General features: G+C 49.1%; 8 protein-coding genes across 8 annotated transcripts; 4 read left to right on the plus strand and 4 right to left on the minus strand.

Annotated features, from left to right (window-relative positions):
- Positions 1 to 528: 528 nt before the first annotated feature.
- On the minus strand, positions 529 to 1,119 carry NEUTE1DRAFT_140209 (uncharacterized protein; the record flags this gene model as incomplete). The annotated part of the gene is made up of 1 exon (XM_009855445.1): positions 529 to 1,119. The coding sequence occupies one exon, from the start codon at positions 1,117 to 1,119 to the stop codon at positions 529 to 531; it is 591 nt and encodes a 196-aa protein (XP_009853747.1).
- A 9-nt stretch (positions 1,120 to 1,128) lies between these two features.
- On the plus strand, positions 1,129 to 1,326 carry NEUTE1DRAFT_103371 (uncharacterized protein; the record flags this gene model as incomplete). The annotated part of the gene is made up of 1 exon (XM_009855446.1): positions 1,129 to 1,326. One exon carries the CDS (start codon positions 1,129 to 1,131, stop codon positions 1,324 to 1,326), a length of 198 nt encoding a protein of 65 aa, XP_009853748.1.
- Positions 1,327 to 2,313: 987 nt separating this feature from the next.
- NEUTE1DRAFT_86761 (uncharacterized protein) lies at positions 2,314 to 4,190 on the plus strand (the record flags this gene model as incomplete). Its single annotated transcript, XM_009855447.1, has 3 exons — positions 2,314 to 2,833; positions 2,895 to 2,984; positions 3,110 to 4,190. 3 exons carry the CDS (start codon positions 2,314 to 2,316, stop codon positions 4,132 to 4,134), a joined length of 1,635 nt encoding a protein of 544 aa, XP_009853749.1.
- Positions 4,191 to 10,241: 6,051 nt separating this feature from the next.
- Positions 10,242 to 10,844, plus strand: NEUTE1DRAFT_140211 (uncharacterized protein; the record flags this gene model as incomplete). The annotated part of the gene is made up of 1 exon (XM_009855448.1): positions 10,242 to 10,844. The coding sequence occupies one exon, from the start codon at positions 10,242 to 10,244 to the stop codon at positions 10,842 to 10,844; it is 603 nt and encodes a 200-aa protein (XP_009853750.1).
- A 407-nt stretch (positions 10,845 to 11,251) lies between these two features.
- Positions 11,252 to 13,439, minus strand: NEUTE1DRAFT_124275 (uncharacterized protein; the record flags this gene model as incomplete). The annotated part of the gene is made up of 3 exons (XM_009855449.1): positions 11,252 to 11,563; positions 11,803 to 11,868; positions 11,926 to 13,439. 3 exons carry the CDS (start codon positions 13,437 to 13,439, stop codon positions 11,413 to 11,415), a joined length of 1,731 nt encoding a protein of 576 aa, XP_009853751.1.
- Positions 13,440 to 15,161: 1,722 nt separating this feature from the next.
- NEUTE1DRAFT_131584 (uncharacterized protein) lies at positions 15,162 to 16,079 on the minus strand (the record flags this gene model as incomplete). The annotated part of the gene is made up of 1 exon (XM_009855450.1): positions 15,162 to 16,079. One exon carries the CDS (start codon positions 16,077 to 16,079, stop codon positions 15,162 to 15,164), a length of 918 nt encoding a protein of 305 aa, XP_009853752.1.
- A 936-nt stretch (positions 16,080 to 17,015) lies between these two features.
- Positions 17,016 to 19,114, minus strand: NEUTE1DRAFT_148364 (uncharacterized protein; the record flags this gene model as incomplete). Its single annotated transcript, XM_009855451.1, has 3 exons — positions 17,016 to 17,670; positions 17,749 to 18,655; positions 18,712 to 19,114. The coding sequence occupies 3 exons, from the start codon at positions 19,112 to 19,114 to the stop codon at positions 17,271 to 17,273; spliced, it is 1,710 nt and encodes a 569-aa protein (XP_009853753.1).
- Positions 19,115 to 20,156: 1,042 nt separating this feature from the next.
- Positions 20,157 to 20,568, plus strand: NEUTE1DRAFT_124278 (uncharacterized protein; the record flags this gene model as incomplete). Its single annotated transcript, XM_009855452.1, has 3 exons — positions 20,157 to 20,200; positions 20,312 to 20,424; positions 20,463 to 20,568. 3 exons carry the CDS (start codon positions 20,157 to 20,159, stop codon positions 20,489 to 20,491), a joined length of 186 nt encoding a protein of 61 aa, XP_009853754.1.
- Positions 20,569 to 21,492: the final 924 nt, after the last annotated feature.

Below are 21,492 nucleotides of genomic sequence, written 5' to 3' on the forward strand. Positions count from 1 at the left end.
ACATTCGCGGGGTCGGCGGTGGTTGTTCTGGTGTTTGCTGTAGAAGAATGGTAGGTTAGAAAGTGTAAACAAGGCAACAAGACGAAACGAAGCATTGAAAACAAGGCAAGGTAGAGGTGTCGTAATCGGAAGATGGACGTACGTTAAATCGCATTTTCGCTTAAAGACTGGCTGAGTTTTGCATTTGGACCCAATGCATTTATACTCGCCAGTTTCAGTGATGGTAAATGCTGTCAGTTTCGCTAATTCCTCCTGGTCGTTAGATTGTTCCATGGTATCGTCGTCCTCGGAGGGCTGAACTGGTAGAGACAGTGGTGGCTGTTGCTGATGCCAGGCCGGAGAATGGTGTTGAAACGAGTGTTGATAAGGAATAGTTTGTTGATTGTGTGGGTAGCCAACTTGCTCAGGAATAGCATATATTGGGCCCACCGAGAGTGGTAAGGCTCCAATGTCGTTTGGATCAAACCCCGAGTCTGTTTCTAGACTCAGGTCCAAGTCTCCAACCGCAGGTTGTTCGGGATCCATCGTCTATGCTGATGAAGCGTAGCAGAGTGGAGGGTGGGCTCCTGCTACTTCTGCCGAATCGTATTGGTTGAAGTCTTGTTTTCCAGTCAAAGGGGGATCAGAGGCCTGATAGGCTTCGACGGATTGGTCAAATGAATATCCCGAGTAAGTTTGTGGGATAGGAGGGGGACCCGAAGGCCCCAGGCCAGAAAAAGGGGGAATAGAGCAGGCCTGAGTATTAATATAGGAGCCTGAGTCCTGGATTCCAGCGTCGTACGTGGGGTAGTGGCTCATATTCAAATGACTGGGGTTGACAGTCGGGTTCTCCTCATTGTGGTGCGTGGGAAAGTTGTGTTGCTCGTTTTCCCCAGGGTCGTCTCCACTGATTCCAAAGGAAGATCCTTGTGGAGTCAATGGCATAGCTGAAGTCACGATGCCAATGCAAGGAGGAGTGTCCGGAGCGAAAGACGACCAAGGACTGTCCGGGTCAGAATAGCTCAAATCCTCACCGGAGCTGTCAACAGTGACATCCCAGGGATTGGGGCCAAATTCAGGATGGTAACCGGCCTCGGCAACTGAAAAGTTGTGGTCAGACCTGGTATGGTTGTTGTACATGACAATAGTATGTCGATAACGTCGCTTGTATCTGATCGTGAGTGTGTGCGCATGTGTGATGGCGGCGTTCGAAACGGATCAATAGACGGACAGAGCGGTTCCGGTTCCGACAATCCTAAGGTTTCTGACGCTGAAAACGACAAGACGTGTCTTCGGTTGCCGGTGGCCTCGACACCGTTGGAGCCACGCAGAGTTCCGTCGGTGTGAGTAACAAGATGATATGAAGAACCCCTGGAAGTCAGGAAGGGACAGGCAAGACTGTGTTCCGTTGCTTAGCAGTGCTCTTGGTTCAAATACTGGGTCCGCCATGGCTTCTTGACACCGTGAATTCCCAATGGAAACATTATATTCAGACCATGCTGTTAATGCACGCGGCCCACCGCCAACCGTAGAACCCCAAGCAAGGAAAGTGTTTTGGATACATCATCCACATGGCCAACAAGGCTAAATCTGCCTGAGGCCTACGAGGCCCACGACGGTGATGGGGCCCTTGCTCCCACTGGCGTGGTAGGATTGGTAGCGTGTAGCCACGATGTTGGCCCAATGATGTGACCTGATCTTGCCCTCCAACGCCCTCTAATTGGTCCAAAGAGACGCAAATGAAACGGTGATAGGCTGTCAATTGTCGAGGTAAGGCGTAAAAGTAGATAAAGAATGGCATGCCTCCAATGCACGATCAGCCTGCCTCCATTCGACCCAGCTCAGCCCAGGTCTCTGAGCAACCGAAACTGCTTCCTCGACTCGCGCGGTTGCGTAAGAACCGGGCAAAAGGGCCTCTAACATTTGCATAGACCTGTTTCAACCTCCATGGGGCTAAGAGCCTTGTTGTTTGTTGTCAATCACATCACGCAGGCTGCGGCAGCGCGTGGAGGCATGCTTTTGGCTCGTCTTTTCCGTGGCGGTGGGCCTCACCAACCTCAGATCGCCATCGAATCTCGACGAAACCGGTCGCGCCTACGCTGTGGGCCTCACGGTGATGCCTCTGACACAATGAGCTGGGGATAAAGTACTCGATGGGTGGAATTGGCGCAGTCCATTGTATAAGAACTTTCGAAAAGCTCGCCTTCTTCGACATCGACGACGCACCTCGACCTAGTCCATTTCATCAGCTCACCAGAATTCTTCAACTGTTTCCTCTTTGCGACCACACTTACCCGATATCTTTCCTACCCATTCTTCCCAGCCATCGACAAGATGTCAACCGACGACTTATCCTCCAATATTGTCCCGCTGGATGCTGGTCTCAGCCTCAAGTTCTACGAAGCGGTTCTCTTGCTCTACAGCCTCAAGGAAGTCAAGTTCGAGGCGAAGAGCGTCAAGGAACCGGAAGCAGACCTCGAATCCGACACTGGAAGATCATCGAGGGACTCATTCCGATGCTTCGTCAACAAGCTCGGTCAGATCTGCGACAGCGAACTGAGAGGCAAAACTGTGACGGCATTCGCTGTCCTCCAGCCTGGGGGGATTCAGTATCGATTTGCATCCAACCAGCGGACCAACGAGGAGCTGCAAGATGTCAAGAAATACATCACGAACATCCTGGGAATTCTGGGAAGCACTCCTGACGACCAATTGAACGGAGTGTTTGGGGCGGCCCTTGAAAGAGTCATATCCTTTAACCGACCTGCCATCCAACAGCAGATCAAGAACTTGACCAAACAAGAAGGGATGAATCACTGCGTAAAAGTATGTCAAGAGGAAGATACCTCTGAAGGTAGGAGCACTCACGGGTATCATGGAGAGAATTTCACCGGCTAATAATGGGATTGATACAGGTCGGAAAGCTGCCCTTGATATCAACACTCTCAGAAGATTTGCCTGGTTGTCCGAACGAGAAGAAAGAGGTGGACCGAGTCTAAAGATCTGTAAGTGGTTAAGTCTCAAATACTTCTGTCCCCCAGTCAACATATTAACAGGTTATCGACAGTTGTTACCGAAACGCGGGAGCTCCTGGAGACCATCAATCAGCTGTACAACTCTTCTTTCGAAGGTTTCATGCGCGACAAGGCCCGGGCAGACAGAGATCCCAATTCAAAGACACCATGGAGCGAGCTGCGACACGCCTTTAGCCGTCTTCAATCCTACAACATTGCTGTCAGAACACTCATTTCGATGCGGCGTCGGCGTCGGGAGCTGTTTGAAGACTTTGAGGTCGTACCTGTTCCATCCAGCGTTCGATCTGGCTGCCCAAACGTCCGTCGCACCCTTGATGGTATCATCAAACGCTTTCCAGAACAGATGAAGATGGCTCAAGCATGCCATACCAATCTCCCGGAGGAGCAGCGGGGTGCGGTGGAAAACAAGATCAAGGCGTGCACAAAAGGCAAGTTCAAGCCGTATGTGCACGCGGAATTGGTGTTGCTGGACTCAATTCTCACAGAGCAGCGCGAGGGCGAACCGTTGCGCTTCTTTGCCGAGGCGGATTATGATCGCTATATTGGCTGCAGCAAGCCTACTTGCCGCTTGTGTAAGTTGTATATCGACAACCACCCGAGCGGGGTAGAATTTCGCCATGGTCATTGTAACGTCTACCATGAGTGGCGTGCCCCAGATATCTACAATGAAGACGGTGTCAATGTTGCGGAAGCTATGAAGACAAGGCAGGATATCCATTACAGGATGCTGGAGACACTGCGGCAGACGATCAAGAGGTGGATTACTGACAATGTGGCTGAGAGGAAGCTCCACGATTCCAACACGAACGCAACGAGCTACATTGGAGGAGGAAGCTCTACATACAATGCACACTTGTCAGCACAGGCTTCTCCCGATAACATGGACTGTATGTCGACCATGGGCGCGGTGGATGACTCGGATGATGTGGCAACCATGTTCGGAGGGCTGTCACTTGGCGGTGACAGTGGACAGTCCTGGTCTCCGACGTCGGTCAGCAGAAGCTCACAGGACACAACTCCGGTGCAAGAGGATAAGGCTGGTTCTCCTCGTGGATTGTCCATGGAGTCTTTGATTGACAAGAAAAGACGACGCCCTCTGATCATCGAGGTTGAAGAGTAGGACATTAGATCGAGCGTGGCGTGTGGTTGGAGCGTTGGAAAGGTGTTGGGGTCGAGAGACGTTGATGGAATATGGGCGTGGACTTTCGTGTGTGTTGAATGTTACCGTTGTTAGACTGCCATTGTCCTGAAGATTCCTTGCTGCTTTGCGTTGTTCGACCCAGGGCCCAGGCCCAGATTGGCCAAGATTGTGACAAATGGGTTTTGCCATCGTGGGATTCGCGAGGTTGAAGACTTCCGGCAGTGCTTTCCGCTGGACACAGATTGAGTGTGTTGTTCTTCCATCTTTGAGAAAGCTCGATAGAGGTACCAAACATCATCCGTCTGCCCCTTCCGTTCCCACACGTTCAAGGTACCCACCCCACACCTACCTTTCACAGGTGCCTCAGCTGTTGTGTCCATCTATCGCCGAGCTCGCCAACACGTCTTTCCATCTCATCCCGGGCGAACTCTTGAGTCAGTTAGTCATGTTGACAGGCCAGAGATGAAATCTGTCAGCTGTTCCCTTCCCTTGGATGGACCAAATGGGATACGATTGGAAAGGTTCCGCCTGATAGCTATTTCCTTCCTTTTTGGCCTGGTCAACGACGTGGAAGGAGCTGATCCAACCTGAAACCTTCTCATCGTGAACCTTCCCCATCAGATTGGGGAATAACTGATGAACGAGATCACCATGCAGCAGCCCTGCTCTTTCCTCATCAACCGGTTATTTCTTTCAAGTTGTACCACCGTATTCTTCACTTGAAGAAGGCCTGCCTCCCCGTGTACGCCCAGTTCGACTTCCAATCGGATCAATCATCCTCTCACTGATATCGATTCCGGGAACGTTCCAATCGGGGTGTGAGTGCGAACAGTACCACAGACTGGGCTTGACGGGCATTCGGGCCATTAAGGAAGGGCCGTGGTGCACCAGCAGTTTCCGGGTACCGGTTGCTGGGATGCAGTACCTCGTAGAATGAACGACGGGAGCTCCGATTACAACGGACGTAGAGAAGGCAGTTGCTGTTTCCGAGACTTTGAAGAACCCGATGCGATCATGCCGTCACGGTGGCTGTGTTGTTGTCATCGCGGGCAGGAACAGTTGCGAAGGTTTGGGACTTGGCGCGGGCGGGGTCGTGGACGTGGGCGCGTAGGTATCCACATGCATGGACAATTTAGGTTAGCGCACCATCCCGGCAGGCATCACATCGAGGTACCTCCAGTCATGGCCGTTCAAGGGAACTCGACGATTTCCACTTCATTTGCTTCTTTTCTTCCTTCGATCTTTAGTCCGTTGCCTCCAAATCACATTGAGTTGGATTTTCATACTCAAGGTCAAACAGATTCTTTGATCTGTTGTTGCGCTCATCGCTCGCTCGGCAAAGTCCCGGTAGCACTCCCGGACCCCAGGTGCAGGCCAAGGTTACAAGCGGAATACCGCAAAGACTTGGGGCATAGCTTTTCAACTACCAAGGAAATCAGGTATAATCAGATATATATATGCCCGATTCTGTACATTTCATGCTAGCAAATTTTAGTAAGGGAGTTATATTACCACCCCAGAGTACTGTAAATTTGATCTTTCTAATGCCCTATCTTTTTCCCCTTATCTTTTCTTTCCCCCCTATAACCATCCCCTATAACCAGAACCTAATAATCCAACTATAGCAGTCACAACCAGTCAGAAATTAATCCTAGGTAAGATCTATCTTATTTATAAGTAAATAAACCTATAGTATTAAAGCTCCCTCTCTCTCTTTCTCTAATTAACTCGCTTAATTAATTTGCTTACCCTATTTATAAATATTACAAATAATTATCTTAATGCCCAGCAATTTATTAAGGGCGCCGACTACGTTATTATACTACAAATGCCTTCATTTCCTAATATATTAGAAGGTTTTACTCTTATAGATATAGATAAACAAACCTACTATAGCTAGGTTTATAATAGAAGCTGTAGAAAGATTGAAATTAAAGTTAAATTTAAGGGTATTAATAGTATTTATTATTACATAACTCAATTAGGCAAGTATTAATATAAATAGGATAACCGGCTTGAGGTAGAACGCTAATAGTAAGAAGGTAGGGGGATTATTTATATTTATATTAATATAATTGAAAGTACTACCGAATTTATTAATTCTCATAAGAATTTATTCATTATTAATAATTATTAATTATTAGAATAGAAGTAATAATTTTAAATATTTATTACTAGTATTATTCATTATACTCTTTTGATCTCTTAATAAAGTCTAGTTTATTACCTAATACTGATAAGTCACATTGTAAATACCAATCTTTAAACTTATTTTTTTTAAACTAGTAATAACTTCTAAACTTTATAACTTCCTTTATCTATAACTCAAAGGCAATACTATTATTTTCAACGAAGGAAATAGCTTTAAAGCTGTTAATACCAATAGTAATATTAACAACTATCTCCCAATTTCTCTAGTCGATAGTTGCCCGGTTAATCTCTTTAATATTGATAAAGTAATTTTCTAATCTATTTAGGAAAATAGATATACTATTGTCTTTAAAAGACTTTACTACCATAGCCTTTTTATTAATAACTAGAGTATTCCAGTACTTTAATACTATATAAATAACTATAATCCTTTTATTAAAAATGGACTATTATTTACCCACGTACTCCTTCTTCTAATCTTTTATAGCTAACTCTATCTCCTCCTTTAATAACTTCTTAAATAACAAATTAATAACTATATTAAGCAGCTAGAGAAGGCTAGTAAAACTACCAAGGATTATAGCTAGTACTACCTTTATATCCCTAAGCTTATTTCTAATTCGCTAAGTATTATAAGATAGGCATACATTTATAACCAATAATAACTCTTAAGTAAACTCTCTTATAGTAGGAGTAAATTTGTTATTAAATTAATTAAATAATAAATTTTCATTTTAATACGCTACTTTATTAAATTATACCTTTATATCTTATACGTAAAAAACTCTCTCCTCAATAATAGTTTTAAAGCTCCCTTTACTATAAAAGATAATTATAAACTTAAAACGAGTAACTCTATTAATAAAAATATATAAAATTAAAGTAGCTTACCACTTACCCTAACCACTATAGTTAATCTTACCTATTACAGACTTACTACCCTTTATTATATATAAATAACTATCGAAATATTTGAAAGGTAGGAGAATCTTATCAAAATTTATAATAGTAAAAGAAAAATATCATATAGTTATACTAAGTTCAATAGGCTAGCTATTATACTTAATAAACCTATAGGTCAAAATAGTTAGCCTCTAATAATCTCTAAGCCTTTATTAAATTTCGCTAGGTCTTTATCAAATTTCTATAGGTCTTTTTTTCTTTAGAAGAAAAAAGGAGAAAAAAAGTATAGGTATAGGTATAAGTATAGGTATAAATATAAGTATAAGTATAGGTATAAATATAAGTATAAGTATAAGTATAAGTATAAGTATAGATATAGATTATTATTATATAAATATATAAATTTACTTTAAAAATAACTTTACTATAGTAAGCAGTTCAATTAGTAACCGCTAGGCTTAATAAGTAATCCTTCTATATACTATATAATAATGCAATAGAAAGTTTCTAAACTAGTTATAAGAGAAGGAGAATTCCTATTGGCGTACTTACTCTGGATAAATAGTATAGAATAGAATAATTAATTCTCAGTAGAACTATACCCCTATTACTGATAAATTCTCTTATTTAGTATATTAAAACTTTTTATATAATTAATATTTAAGCTCTAGCTATAGTGCTTTACTCTTTCAAATCATACGTAGTAATATAACTTCCTATATTTCCTACTAATTTTATATTGTACTAATTAGGATTTTAAAGTAGTAGCTAACTTTATATATATATACATTTCAGTATCCCTCCTCAATAATATAATTTTTATTGTAATTGTAAGTACTAATACAATGGCGGATACAATGGTAGCGGCGCGGATCGTTTTCAATAATAATAGGCACTTTAGTTTATACAAAGTATATTAATACCTACTTAAATTATTAGTACTAAGTAACCCTACTAACGACGCTATAATATAACCTTACCTAGATTTTAATTTCGTCAGTATAGTACTGCTTAATCTTAATCTTAGGCCCTCTATTATACCTCCTCTTTACAACCTTTACACCATACAACTTTAGTCAATACGTTGCTAGTTCGAGGGCGGTGGTAGGGGAGGAGGAGGAGGAGGAGGAGGAGGAGGAGGTAGTGCCCAGGCTAGTTATACTAGGATTGCTAGTATTGCTAGGATTACTAGGATTGCTAGTATTAGTACTAGTACTAGTACTAGTACTAGTGCTAGTGCTGGTGCTGCTTCACGCTCCCAGAGCCCAGTCTCTGTATTGAGATAGAATATCCCAACGTGTGGATCCATCTCTATACAGTATACGTTAAATACTAGAAAGTATTACGATATTGACGACGATGAGTTCTATAGGGGGGCAGAAGATTACAGGGCTTAGAAAGGGAGCTGGAGCGTGGGGATATTGAGAATCACGGTCTTGTATAGAAATTTTGGTGGGCATAAATGTTGCAGTATGCTTCCTGCTTATGCCTGATTTCCTTGGTAGTTGAAAAGCTATGCCCCGAGTCTTTGCGGTAAGCAGCTTATGTACTTCGCACCAGTGATACCTCCCGTCCGCACAAATCTCTGATACCCCCGTAATCGCCTTATTATCGTGTGCCTAGAGTGGCTGCGGCGTGAGGTGTTGTTCTTCTAGAGACTCTACATCAGACGGCTCGGTAACATGGCGCTGGAACTGGCAATATTCCATGGCCGGTAACAATGCTTGGGATAATGTTCCCAGGGAGACCAGTAAAAGTATGACTGGTCATAAAAGTGTTGTCCTTGTAAGTTCCGCCTTCATTCTCTTTTCTTCCATCCTCGACTCTGGAGCTAGTACTTCTTTCTTTTCGAGCCGATCCATTTTCTCCTCTCAATGTCGAGTTCTCCCTCTTCTACACCAAGGGTCAAGAAGCCCTTGTTTCGCTCCTTTCTGCTCTTACTATTCTCCCTGCTAGTCACAATCGTCCCTCTCGTCACTGGCCAGACGTGACCCAGCTACCATCTTACTCCTGCGACGAAATGGATGAATGACCCCCAACGCCCCTTCTTATTGGCATCGGGGCCAAGGCAGTTTGGGATGCTGTACGGACTGCAACAAATCCTTCCGGTGGGAGCACGGTAAAACTGGCGATTTATGTAGACCAAAACTCAGTTGAGACGTTTGTGAACGAGGAAGGGGTCGCGTCGTTGTCGGGCCTGATTTTCCCAAACCAAGTCGCAGAGGGGATTGAAGTTGTGTCAGGTGGCGGAAAGCTGACTTTGACTTCATTTAGCTACCTAGCTACGCAAGCTAGAAGTAGTGTTGTGCAGGAAAAGCATCAAAAAATGGTACAGCGGAATGATTGAAAATGCCAAGCATTGACGATAACTTCATCTTTCCTATCTGGGCACTTGCAACAAACCCCTTCCCAGTTGCCCCAGATTACCAAATTACACTTGCCGGTCGTTTGCAGCCTACGGCATTCGAAAAGCTTTACCGCGTGTAAAATCAGGTAGGTACCGATCTACCGCTTCGACTCATTTGTTTACGAATAACAGGCGGGGAGAAATAGGCGAGACAACGAAACTTTCTCGCAGCGGACTCAACAACTGCGACACACGGGCATGCGGGGACGATCGATCAAAGGCGCGGCATGAACCGGCTGTGGTTCTTTCCATCTTTGATTGGCAACTCAGACGGTCAAAGCCCGTCTGCTAGGTCTTTCCCTGACTTACATACAATTGCTGGCCGGTATCGGGACAACAGCGGTACAAGGTTGCCATTTCAGTAACAGAAAGGAAAGAAATCATCCGTCATGGATGGAACTGCCCAAGTACCTTCAATCAGGTGAGCTTTCTTGTCCAGTCTCGTCTTAGGCAAGTGAACCCCGCCGTCTCCGACCACAACACCGCGAAGTTGAAGCCACGGGGTCTCATTTACTTGGCTGGAGGAGGTATTTCAACCCAAGGAACATCAACATTACCAAGTATCAGTCCTCTCAACATCATTACGTACATTAATTCATTATCAGGTAATATCGCAAGCACCTCAATGCTCACCATCCAAGTACTCCCAATCATCCTTGGCTGGTTGGCAATCCACGACCTTCCCGGCATTGCCGCGCTCCCCGGTGCAACCACAACCCGACATATCACCAGCACCAGCAACATCGACACTAGCAGTCCGATTGCCAATGACCCCTACGATATCTCAGTCCCCAATGGCCCCCCGGTCCTCGAGCCCTTCCAGACTGAGGACCCCAAAGATCGTGATGACCAAAATGAGGGCGCAAATGAGGGTAATATCGCCGATGACCCCGACCATTTGTCTCCTAACAACGCCGCCGCTCCTGTTGAAGCCCGTTCAGCCACCCCCGACAACGCTCGATGCGCCGATATCCATGATGATACTCCTGGAGCAGGAGGGTTTCATCAGCGTGCTGCTGCTGCTGCTGGCTGCGCCCGTCCTCGACCTCGACCAAGGCCACAGACAACTCGAAACCCTCAGTTTCGCACTGTCACTTTGACCAACACTCAAACCAACACCTTTACCATGACTATGACCAACACTCTGACCAACACCCGGACCGCAACCCTAACCGCCACTGCCACCTTAACCGCCACTGCCACTGCTACTGCCCCTCCCCCTTCCTAGACATTCTCCTTCACCTCTCCGTCTGTCATCCTGTTATGTCGACTCGAGAAAGAAAGGCAGTGGACAAGTGCGTCGTGGGAGAGTCTGTGTATTGGGAGGTGCCGTATACTAGTGTGGGCTTGGATTCGTACTAGGTACGCACTGCAATGTAACAGTGGGGATGTAAGGAGTGGGTGATGGAGGGAGCTGGATGCTTGATCAGCTTTATGAAGCAGAGCGGACTGGAATGGAAACTGGAGTCTGGATGTGGGAGATGAGAAATGGGGAAGCGGCGATGTTCATACGGTTAACAATGGGACAGGGCGAGGGACATGAATACGGGGACCTCGTTGATCATCTGGAGTTGTCGAAGCATGACTGGGCTGGTAATCCTAATGACGTTGGACGTTGAAAAGTTACTGTAGTACTGGTAATAAGCATTACATTATATCTATGTCTCATACCTCTATGCACAGGTGATACTTCTCCATGTGGCAACCAGTGCCTGTTCATCACCGCCGTGATCTTTTGACCGACCTAGATATCATACCGCCAGGGCATCAAGGTCCAGTCGCCTTCCCGTCCACATCTAATCAGATCCTGTCATGGCCAAGTACTCGGCCGCCGCCCCCCTCGCAGCAACCATCCAATCCTCTGGTTCCTCCTCCACCGCTGGGCCCCTCTGGCTCTCGTACACCTGCTCTTGGTGCCTCTGGTTGAAGCCGTAAACATCGGTGTCCCTATTATCGCATTAGCATCATCATCATCATTTAAACCATGTAGTCAACATGCAGATGGAACTCACAGTTCAAACGCATCAACCCCCTCCCGTCCTTCAGCATCCCTACTAACCCACACAGCCACACTCCTCGCCGCAACAGGGAACACCCCCCACCCTCCCTCATCAATCATCACCTCGCCCGGACAAAACTTGAGCACATCCGTCCACACCTCGCCCGCATGTTCCACGCCCACATACATCCTCTTGCTAGCATGTTCCCACCAATTGGCCATCACGCACGCCACGCCCGCCCCGCCAGCCCGGCTATAGTGCCCCGTCCTCGTAAACCCAACGCAATGCGGGTGATCCAAATAATCGTACTGTGTCCCGTACGCCCACAACCGTCTCGCTAGCATCAACTTTGGAAGTACTTGCCCGCCGCACATCGGTGGCTTCCAGTGCTGAGGGTCCGGTAGGGGCGTATCTCGAGGAGACGCGGCGTCTTCGGAGGCAGGGGTGTCATTGGAAGTGACGCCGAAGGAACCGTAGAGATCGGACCAAAACACGCAGGGCACACCGGCGTTGGCGCGAAGTAAGATGAGAGAATAGGCGAGGGGTATGAAAAAGGGCGCTATCGGCGTTTCTAGCGATTGTCCCTTTTGCGTGTCGTGGTTTACGACAAAGGAGACGGCGTTGTGCGGTTTCCAGATGCAGAGGGTGTCGTCGAATAATGTGCGGAGGTCGGTGTCGCGGCTGCCGTAGGTGATCCCGGGAGCACCACCACCACCGGTGGCAGAGGCTTGGAGGTGTTCGGAGGCTAAAGAGATGCGGGAGAAGTTGGAGACTAACTGCACGTCGAAGAGAGATAAGCGATGGTGCATGAATTCGATGTAGCGCGCGAGAAACTCGGAATCTTCGCGCCAGTATTCGCCTACGATGAACCAAGTTCCTGGGCTCCCAGGGGGTCCAGGGGCGACGTGGCGGTCGATGTTTGCTAGAAATTCGCGGACAAAGGAGTAGGAGTAGTGTTTGATGGCGTCGAGTCGCAATCCACCGAGTTGGGGCAGTTGGGATTTGAGCCACCATGTCCAGTGGAAAAGATCCCGCTTAACTTCGGGGTGCTGATGGTCGATATCTGCGAACATGAGGTAATCGTAGTTTCCGTTTTCTTCGTCTACGTCCTCAGCCCACTCTTTGCCTTCAAACTTCCAGATGGCGTTTTCCTTGCGCAGGTCGTCGTAGTCAATTCCCGTAAAGTGTCGCGCCGACCAGCGGAGCGGGGAGTACATCCCCTGTCTTCCTGGGAAATCGTAACCGGTCCAGGCTTCGATCTCTGTAGGCTTTCTGTCTAGCACTACTCGTCGGTCTTTGGGGTCCACGCGTCGGGCGAGGACGGGCTCCTTAAAGTCCGCGGCGGCTTTGTGGTTGAGCACGGCGTCGAAGAGCACCGAGACGCCGTATTGAGCTCCGACGGCTACTAATTGCTGGAGTTCCTCCTTTCCGCCCCATTTCGTCTTGCGAGAGCCCTTTTGCTCGAACTCGCCTAGGTCGTAGAGGTCGTAGATGTCATATCCGTTACCGGTCTTCCAGCTGGCCTTACAAGCGGGTGGGATCCAGATCTGGGTAATGCCAAGCTGGGCGAGCGTGGGGATAATTTTGGTCAGGCGTCGCCAGTGTTGGAAATCCGGAGGACAATACCACTCGAACCCCTGGACCATGGTGCGGTTGGGCGGACATGGTGCGTCTGGCGGGTAGGGGGTGTAAGTGCTGGGGAGAGAAGTAGCAGGTCGGCGATGACGGAGGGGCCGGAGTTGGGAAGATGTGCCGCCGTAGGGTGGTGGTGGTTCCAGGGTCGGGCTGGGATACTGGGGAACTAGACCGAGGAAGGCGCTCATTTTGGCTGTCGGGGTTGTTGAGATGGTGAGATGGTTAGAGCGGCCGTAGCTGTGAGAGGTAGCGGAGATGGGATGAGATGTTTACATATAGACATTTTAACCTGGTGGATACAGGAACGGTCATGGGGACGGGGTTTGACCGCTTCCATCTCCATGGTGGTGGTGGTGAAGGTGGTGGCAGTGGTGGTGAGAAAGTGGAAATGGCGGTGCCGGGATGAGGTGAGACGACCGGAAATCTGGGGTTGTCAACAGAAATATGGGTTCTGTTTCGTGGCGTTTGGATGTCTCGTGTGATGGTTGTCCTTGTTGGAATGTTCCTCCACGATGTTTGATCCGTGACTCGACTTGGTGATCTGGAGGACTGGAATACTTGAAGCTCTTCCTCCTGACACCCATCTTCCTTTGCTGACATTCTGGCATTTTTCCTGATCATCCCCTTCCATCTGATCACCGTCCATCGTTATTCAAGATACCCAATATTCTGTCCATCGGATCTCTGCCGAGCCTCGCACACCAGGGCATCTCCCAGTGGAAATCGAGCTTCGTATTGGCGGTCTCCACGCCCCCTGTTCCGACCCCATCTTTCACTGCAGAATGGGCCATCATTGGCTTCCCATCAGCAGCCAAACACTTCGCCGGGATGCTCGCTGCAACGGCCGCCCCACGGGTCCCTGATGATCGACCACCTTCCGCGTGTTCCATGGACCAAGTTCGACGTTCTTCCAAGCCACCCACCCACACCGAAAGTCAGGATCGGCAAAAAACCATCGATTCTTCTGTTTCAAGGTCCTTGTTTTACGAGATTTGAAGTACACTACGCAAGGCGTGCGACGGTGTCTGACGGGCCGACGGGTGCCATCGGTCGAGAGAGTCTAAAACATTCCAGGCGGGTGACGGTTGGGAGCCTCGTGGCTTCGCGGGGTACACTGAGGTACTAACGGTAGCGCATTGCGGGGGTTACAATGGTCGGGGACAGGAGAGGTGTCGAGGAGGAGTTGGCTGGATGGATGGGGAATTGAATTGCAACTGGAAGAGTGTGGAATTCCTCGAGATTCCAACGCGCTGCCCTGGTGCGGATAAAGCGTCGCTTCCGGCCGGCAAATAGCGTAGAACGGACGGGAAGCCTGGGCGCTCGGGCTTCGATCGGTCGGTGCATGCGCAGCGCTCTCAGTGGATGGTGTTAGCGCCATTGCATACCTACAGTCAAGGTGTCGTTACGTCCGGATTGATTGTGATTTTCCAATCCATTGACAATGACTACCTATCCGAACTCATTTGTCAGGCACAAGGGAAAATTGAAGCATTACAGTTTCTATCGGACTGATATCGGACGGAAGGTGGTGTAATGCGAGGGAGGAGGGATCATCTTGCACACGCAGTATCTGCTATCTCTACCATCACCAACATGACTGACACCACTAACACTTACATTTTATCTATATCAAACCCTAACCCGACCTCTAATCAACAGTGTCACCAGGCCGGGCTAGAAAAGTAGAAGAGGGAACATGGGAATAGGCATAACGAGCATTTATCAATCGAATTTGAACTGAGTAGAGGTATCATTGGTATCAAGGATATAGTCTTTTGCCCTACTTTTCCTCCCAAACGCCTTAAACGCCGCCGCTGTCATATGACATGCTTCACAGAAAAATGCTGACCCCAACGCCAAACCCATACATGTACATCATGAACAACCATCAACAATCACAGTCGTCCCCCCTAATGGTCCGAATCCAACAACCTCACAATCGCATAACTCGTCCCCGCCGCCAACGCCCCAATAATCAACGTCTGCACCGCTCCCCAAACCCCGGCCTCCCTCGTCCTAATCGTCACCCAATTCTTGACAAAGCCAAACCCAAGCAGAATCAACGCCGTGATAACCACCGACACCCACAACGCCTCCCTCGCTCTCTCCATAAAGAAATACGGCAGCATCGGAATCAGACCACCCACAAAGTAACTAAGGCCCATCACTCCAGCACTGACCCACGCCCGGTTAAGATCCGGCTCCATCATGCGCACCTGGAGATCCATCAAAAACCGAACCAGATTCTCTTCGTTTCCCTTTCGACACAGATCCTGCACCAGCGCGGCAGCCGTGGCGCGCGACACCCCATAATGCTCTTCCAAGATAGCCAAAATCTCCGACTGCTCCAACTGCGGCAGATTCGACACCTCCCACGCTTTGCGCGCATGCTCCGCCTCCCAGTGCTGTCGCTCCGTCACGCCCGCCAGGTAAGCGCCCAAGCCCATGCTGATCATCCCCGAGAACAACTCGGCTAAACCGCCCATGATGACGAGTTTCGTGGATCCCAAAGTGGAAAGACCGGCGGTCAGCGCAAAGGGGACTGTGAGGCCGTCGGAAAAGCCGAGGATGATGTCCCGGAAGAGACCGTCAAAGGTGTTGGATTTTTTGGAGGATGACGAGGAGGCGCCGTCGGAAGACTGCGGCAGGTGTTGGCGCGGGCACGGCCCGGCGGCGGCGGTGGCTGTGACGGAGGAGCTGGTGAGGCAGGAGCGCATACTGCGGATTGAGCCGGGCCGGGTTTTGTGTGGTTCGTATTCTGAGGGGGGCAGGTCGGCTGTTGTAGGTCTGGGGCCGAGAAGTGGCGATGTTTCTGGTGATGAAGTCATGGTGTTTGTTGTTGGTCGGGTCGGTGATGTTTTTGGTTCAAGTTGAGATTGTGGTATGTTGACTTGTGACGGATGGTATCTGGAAATTGGTGTGTGGCTGTTTCCAGTAATTGAAATGAGAAGGAAGTGTTCAATGAAGGAGGACGGGTGCAATAAAAAGCTGGCGAAACAAGAAACAGCAAAGGCCGTTTGATCAGAAAACCGAGGAAGGTGGAAGGTGATGTGAAAGGTGATCCATGTCACTTCACCCTGGGGTGGGGCTAAGAATGCTGACCATTCCCTGTTTTTCTATTGGCCAGAAAAAGGCAGCATCTGGGGGCTGGGGGTGAACGCAACCAAGCTTGATCTTGGTGCAGGCAAGAGAACTCCAGGTTAACTAACCAGACACCCAATCATATCTCTTGCATTTCTGTTTTTCACCCTTCTCCTCACCTTTGAACTTTTCCATCTTTGGCAGTCGGCGGGTTTCACTTTGGTCATCCTCCTCATCTTTCTTGCTGTTGATTTGCGAGCCTGCGAGATGCTCCAGGAAGCTAGAGCAAAGCAGAGACACCATGCGGCACGATGGCCATCATTGTACCAGGTAGGAAAGAGGGACAACAATAAAGGGTTTTTCCCGGTGGTTGGTTGCTGGTAAGCTTTACATTGGTCTGCGTGACAATGGCTGGCTGTCCTTGTTCGGCGTCTCTCTCGTCTTTGTTTACTTTGGTGGGGCGTACCCCTGGGAAAAGACCCACTCCTTCCAACGCAGTGAGGACCTATGCAACCGAAACATCGTCATGTCTCGTCCGTCGTTGTGCAAAACAAATTCCTTGCCTTGTGCCAAAGCAATCATGAGGGTTCATTCAATCCAGAGGTACCAATGCATAGAGGACTCATTTCGATCCATCTCAGTCCCAGACATCTCCCTCGTGTTGTTGAGGTACCCAAGTATGCAAGGATAATGGATGGGATGTTGTAAAGTAGAAGTTAAATCTATAGCACTAGGTAGATAGTAGAGACAGATTTTATGAAAAGAAAGAAGTAAGACCTCACAAACAAAGATCCCAAAGAACTCCTTCTTACTCGTTAAACACAATATCCAACCATGTCTTAACCATCTATCCAAGAAGTCGCTACCGTAGAGACATGAACAGCTGAAAGTCAGAAACCATCTCATCCACCTTTATGATTCCATGATACAATCGACCTCTACACTTTACCAAAAAATCCCTTTCCCCCTTCCATGATCAACTCCTTCTTCCCCTCTCTCACCTTGTAGCCCAGCTGGAAATCAACCGGCTCCAAAATGACATGACTATTCGTCTTTTGCGTGTCAATCGGCACCTCTTTGCCCGTGACTGGACATGTCTTTGGGGTAACATCAAATGCCCACAGAAGCGCCGCGCCAAAGACAAACATTTCGTCGTCGACAATGTTCTGCCCGAGACAGGTGCGCCTGCCCCAGCCGAACGAGTGCATCGAGGATCCCTCGCGGAAGTTGGGGTACCGCGTGAGGGGGGCCTGGAAAGTTGGATACGAGGGGTCAAGGTAGCGGGCTGGGTTATAAGTTTCTGGGTCTGGGTATTTCTGGGGATTGCGGTTGAGGGTCCTGTGTGTTGAAGTGAGTGTTAGCGATGCTTGGGATTGGCACGGGTGGATAGAAGGAGCCTAGGTAGTTAAGACATACCATTCACAAGCTAGAACAATTGTGCCCTTCTTGATCTTGACGCCCCTAAACTCATCATCCCTCTCCGCCTGGTGTGGCACGCCAAGGGGGACTCCGCTCCTCCATCTGACCGTCTCCTTCAGGCAGGCTCGGAGAATGGGAAGCTTCTCAAAGTCTTGCATGGTCGGCATACGGTCACCGCAGACCTCGTCAATCTCTGCTTGCGCCTTGTGTTGCCACTCCGGGTGCAGAGCCATGGCCATCTGGAAGAACTTGAGCGGGCCCGAGATGGTGACGACGCCGACGAGGTTGAGGAAGCCGATCATGCACGAGGCAAACGTCTCGTCCTTTTCGGGTTGGTCGAGTGCGTCTTTCTTCTCGTATGCCTCCTCCTTAGCTGCTGTGGAAGGGGACTTCTCGGCATTCTTGACATCCGGACCTGGGGCTCTGGCGGTGGCAGGCATCGATGGCGCCGTATTCTGCACCATCTGCTCAAAATACCTATATGCCCACGTATCGCTTGGTAGTTCACCCTTCCTCATTCTCTCTTTAGCCTTCCTAAACAGGCCCAACCACCATTGCCTCAACTCTGCCTCTCTCTTGACTTCATACTTGTACCATGGGTTAATGCTGGCCGGCAAGGACCACAACGGCGTCATGGTGTTGGTAATAGGTCCTGAGACGGACATGCAATGCAGAGTCTTGTCGGCGCTCTCTCCGTTCAGGCGGCCCTGCGTGGCGTCGTCCCAGGCTAGGCGGCTCATAACACGACCACAATACTCGCGCGTATGGTCGAGGAAGCGATCCGGATCGAAAAGCAGCACGACCAGGAAGCGGCGCATCTCCGACTCAACGTGCCCGTAGAAGTGGTGCTTGTAGGCAGCGGCCATGGCGGCGTGAGCCCATTTGCGTTGCGATTTCCAGGTGTCTATGCTCTGCATTAACAGACATTGCCTCAAGTCGGTTGAAACGAAAAGAACTCACCATGACGATCCATCAAAGCACTATAAACCACTCCCTCTTTATGGCCAATCAAGCTCCGGATCTGCGGTCGCCCGGAGTAGATGTGTCCCCGTTTTACCAAGAGCTCCTCGGCAATCTTTTCATCTGATATAATGACAAAGGTGGCGTCCGGGACCGAAGTCGTATAGATGGGGCCAAACTCGTCTGCCCACTCCTTAAACTTGAGCCAAAGCGAGAAGCGTGGCAGGTCGTGGATGCGTCCAACAATGGGAAACTGGCGCGGGCCGGGGAACTTGGCTTTGCTCCCCGAAGACCCCACCAAGGCAGTCTTCTTACGCCATGACAAGATTTGCTGCACGGCGGATATCAGAAGAGACGGTATGGCGAGGTAGAGAAGTAAGAGCGTAAGGTTGGATGTCTCCATGATGGGCTGAACGAGATGACCGATGGCAACTATATGAGTAAGGTACAAGTTCAGTCCTGCCTTGCGTGGACAGGTCTTGTGTGTAGCTCACGAGTGTGAGGCGTAGAGTGGGGGTCCTTTCTTTCACTGTGTTGTCTGTGGATGAGGTGAGATACGATCGATGGGATTCGGGCGAGTCTGAACTATAAGCGGCGACGTAGAAACCAAATCCGAGGGGCTGAAGAAGGACGTCGTCAGGCCCGAGTTAGGAAATGAGTTGAGTGTGGGGATGGCGATAAAGTTGATGAACGACAACGAATGTCAACGACGACATATATCTACACACTCTTGGTAGTTGCCTTTTCACTGAAAACCCAGAGAAGAAGTGGAAGACAGAACGAGACCTAGGTCTAACATAGGGGGGAGGGTCGGAAGCCGGGAGTAGCACACTTAAATCTTTTCCATGCATTCCAGCCACAAGACAGACACGGAGGCCGAGACATCTCTGTTCCAGCAGGGAGGGACACAAGAAGAAGTAAGTCGAGGACTGGCTGTGGACCAAAGCGGTGACAGCTTAGAACAAAAGTCCATTCTTCAGCCCCAAACCGACTGCGGCGACTTGTTGGCAAAACCGTACACTAGATACGCCCCACCCCCTCCTTCCTTCCAATGATCGTAAGTGAAACCCTCCTTCGGGGAGTTGGCGCCATTTAGAAGATATTGGTTACCGGTTGTCCTGTTGTCGACAATCGCTCGTCAGTCCGGGGTAAGATTCTTATCAGGCAATAAATATCAAGAGTTCCTGGTTCGTGAGAAGCGAGTACAGGTAGCTCGGTAGGTTGGCGACAGCTGGGTAAGTACCTCTACCGTACGAGGTGTACGCGCATCTAAACGACCAACAAGGGTCTGTGTAGGGAATGTTCCAAATTGCGTGGCCACCAGACCGAAGCCGCAAACGGTACCTGTCCGACAAAAATCCTGATTCAGCCCAAGTACATCTCCTCATCACGAGCGAGGCACAACGCTAGGAGCTTGCAGTGCAGGAACAGAAGTAACGAGCACAATGTCCGGAGACAGCACGAAGCAGAGTTGGGCATTCCAGGGTAGGTGTAGGTATTGCCGCTTGCATCCATCCCCCCCAGCTGTTGTCGCCCACTCCCTGCACTACGTGGACTCCAGGAGAATGGGAGTACAAACAACAAGGTACACACCCAAGAGGGGATGGCTGAAGACTCTGATTGCTGAACGACACGAAGTCGAGACATTTGATAGTCGAGGAGTTACCTTTTCGGGGTCAAGCAGTCCAATCCGCTCTGAGGATTTTGCTGCTCGTGTTCCCAGTGTATGGACGCCACAGCCGCTCTGACAGCTTCGACATTGGACGAGGCTGCTGTCTAGGGAGAGTGTATGTCTAGGTCAAAAATAGGTAGCAGGGAGCATGCGGCAGAAATATGACAGGGGCATTCCCTGGGCATGGGGTTGGAGCTATGTAGTCACTGAATTATGTGTAAACCCGGCGCAGAGAATTCCAAAGAAAGATGGATACGTAGAGAGCTTGACCCAAACGCCGTCTTTCGAGAACAGGACGGCAGGACCAAAGTTTGGGGAATGTCCGTAGCCTGGGATGTGTATGGTGTGTTGCTGAACGGCAATGATGCCAAAGGGCCGAAGCGAACGAATCAACTTGCACACCATGTCTAGGCGCGGCTATGATTCGCGCACACACGGGAGAGCATCCTGTACGATCCTCATGCAACATATAAGACGGGAAAAAAACAAACAACCATCTGATACACTACTATCCACAGAGGCCCTGGGACGGTTGTCTTCATAGTACACCTTTCAAGAATCTGGCGATTACTTGCATGTGCAATAAGCTTGCCTACTTGGGCTTAGGCCTCAAGCGAGCGGAATCAATATCCCTGACTTGATTCGGGTGAGCAAGGGAGACCCGGACCCGAGGAGCCGAATGGGCCATCCCCGGAGGGGGGAAGATGGGGAGAAGTGAGTGGAGGGCACAATTGGCGGCTGACATGAGAGCAGTAAGTCCAAAGATACGACAATGGCCCATTATGGGCGAGGCTGCGCTGGCAGTCATGGTTGGCTCAGGCGTCGACTCAAGAAAGTGAATGAAGCTGACGAGCCATGAGGTGACCAGCATAGCATAGGGCCAACAAATCATATCCGGGTAATGATGGCTTGATGGTCAGAGGTAGAAACCTCTGCACCCGAGATCGCAACGCAGTGTGACCATGGCATGGCGGAGGTGAGCCTAGCACTTCCCCTTGCTTCTCCGATTCCTTCGCTTGTTTTTTTCTTCTTTTTTTTTTCTCTCTTCTTCAGCAGGTTTCAGTCCAACTGGGGTTCTTCAGAAACGAGGTGACTGCCGTGTTCAAGAA

This window comes from Neurospora tetrasperma, assembly GCF_000213175.1.
Source record: "Neurospora tetrasperma FGSC 2508 unplaced genomic scaffold NEUTE1scaffold_5, whole genome shotgun sequence".
Classification (NCBI taxonomy): Eukaryota; Fungi; Ascomycota; class Sordariomycetes; order Sordariales; family Sordariaceae; genus Neurospora; species Neurospora tetrasperma.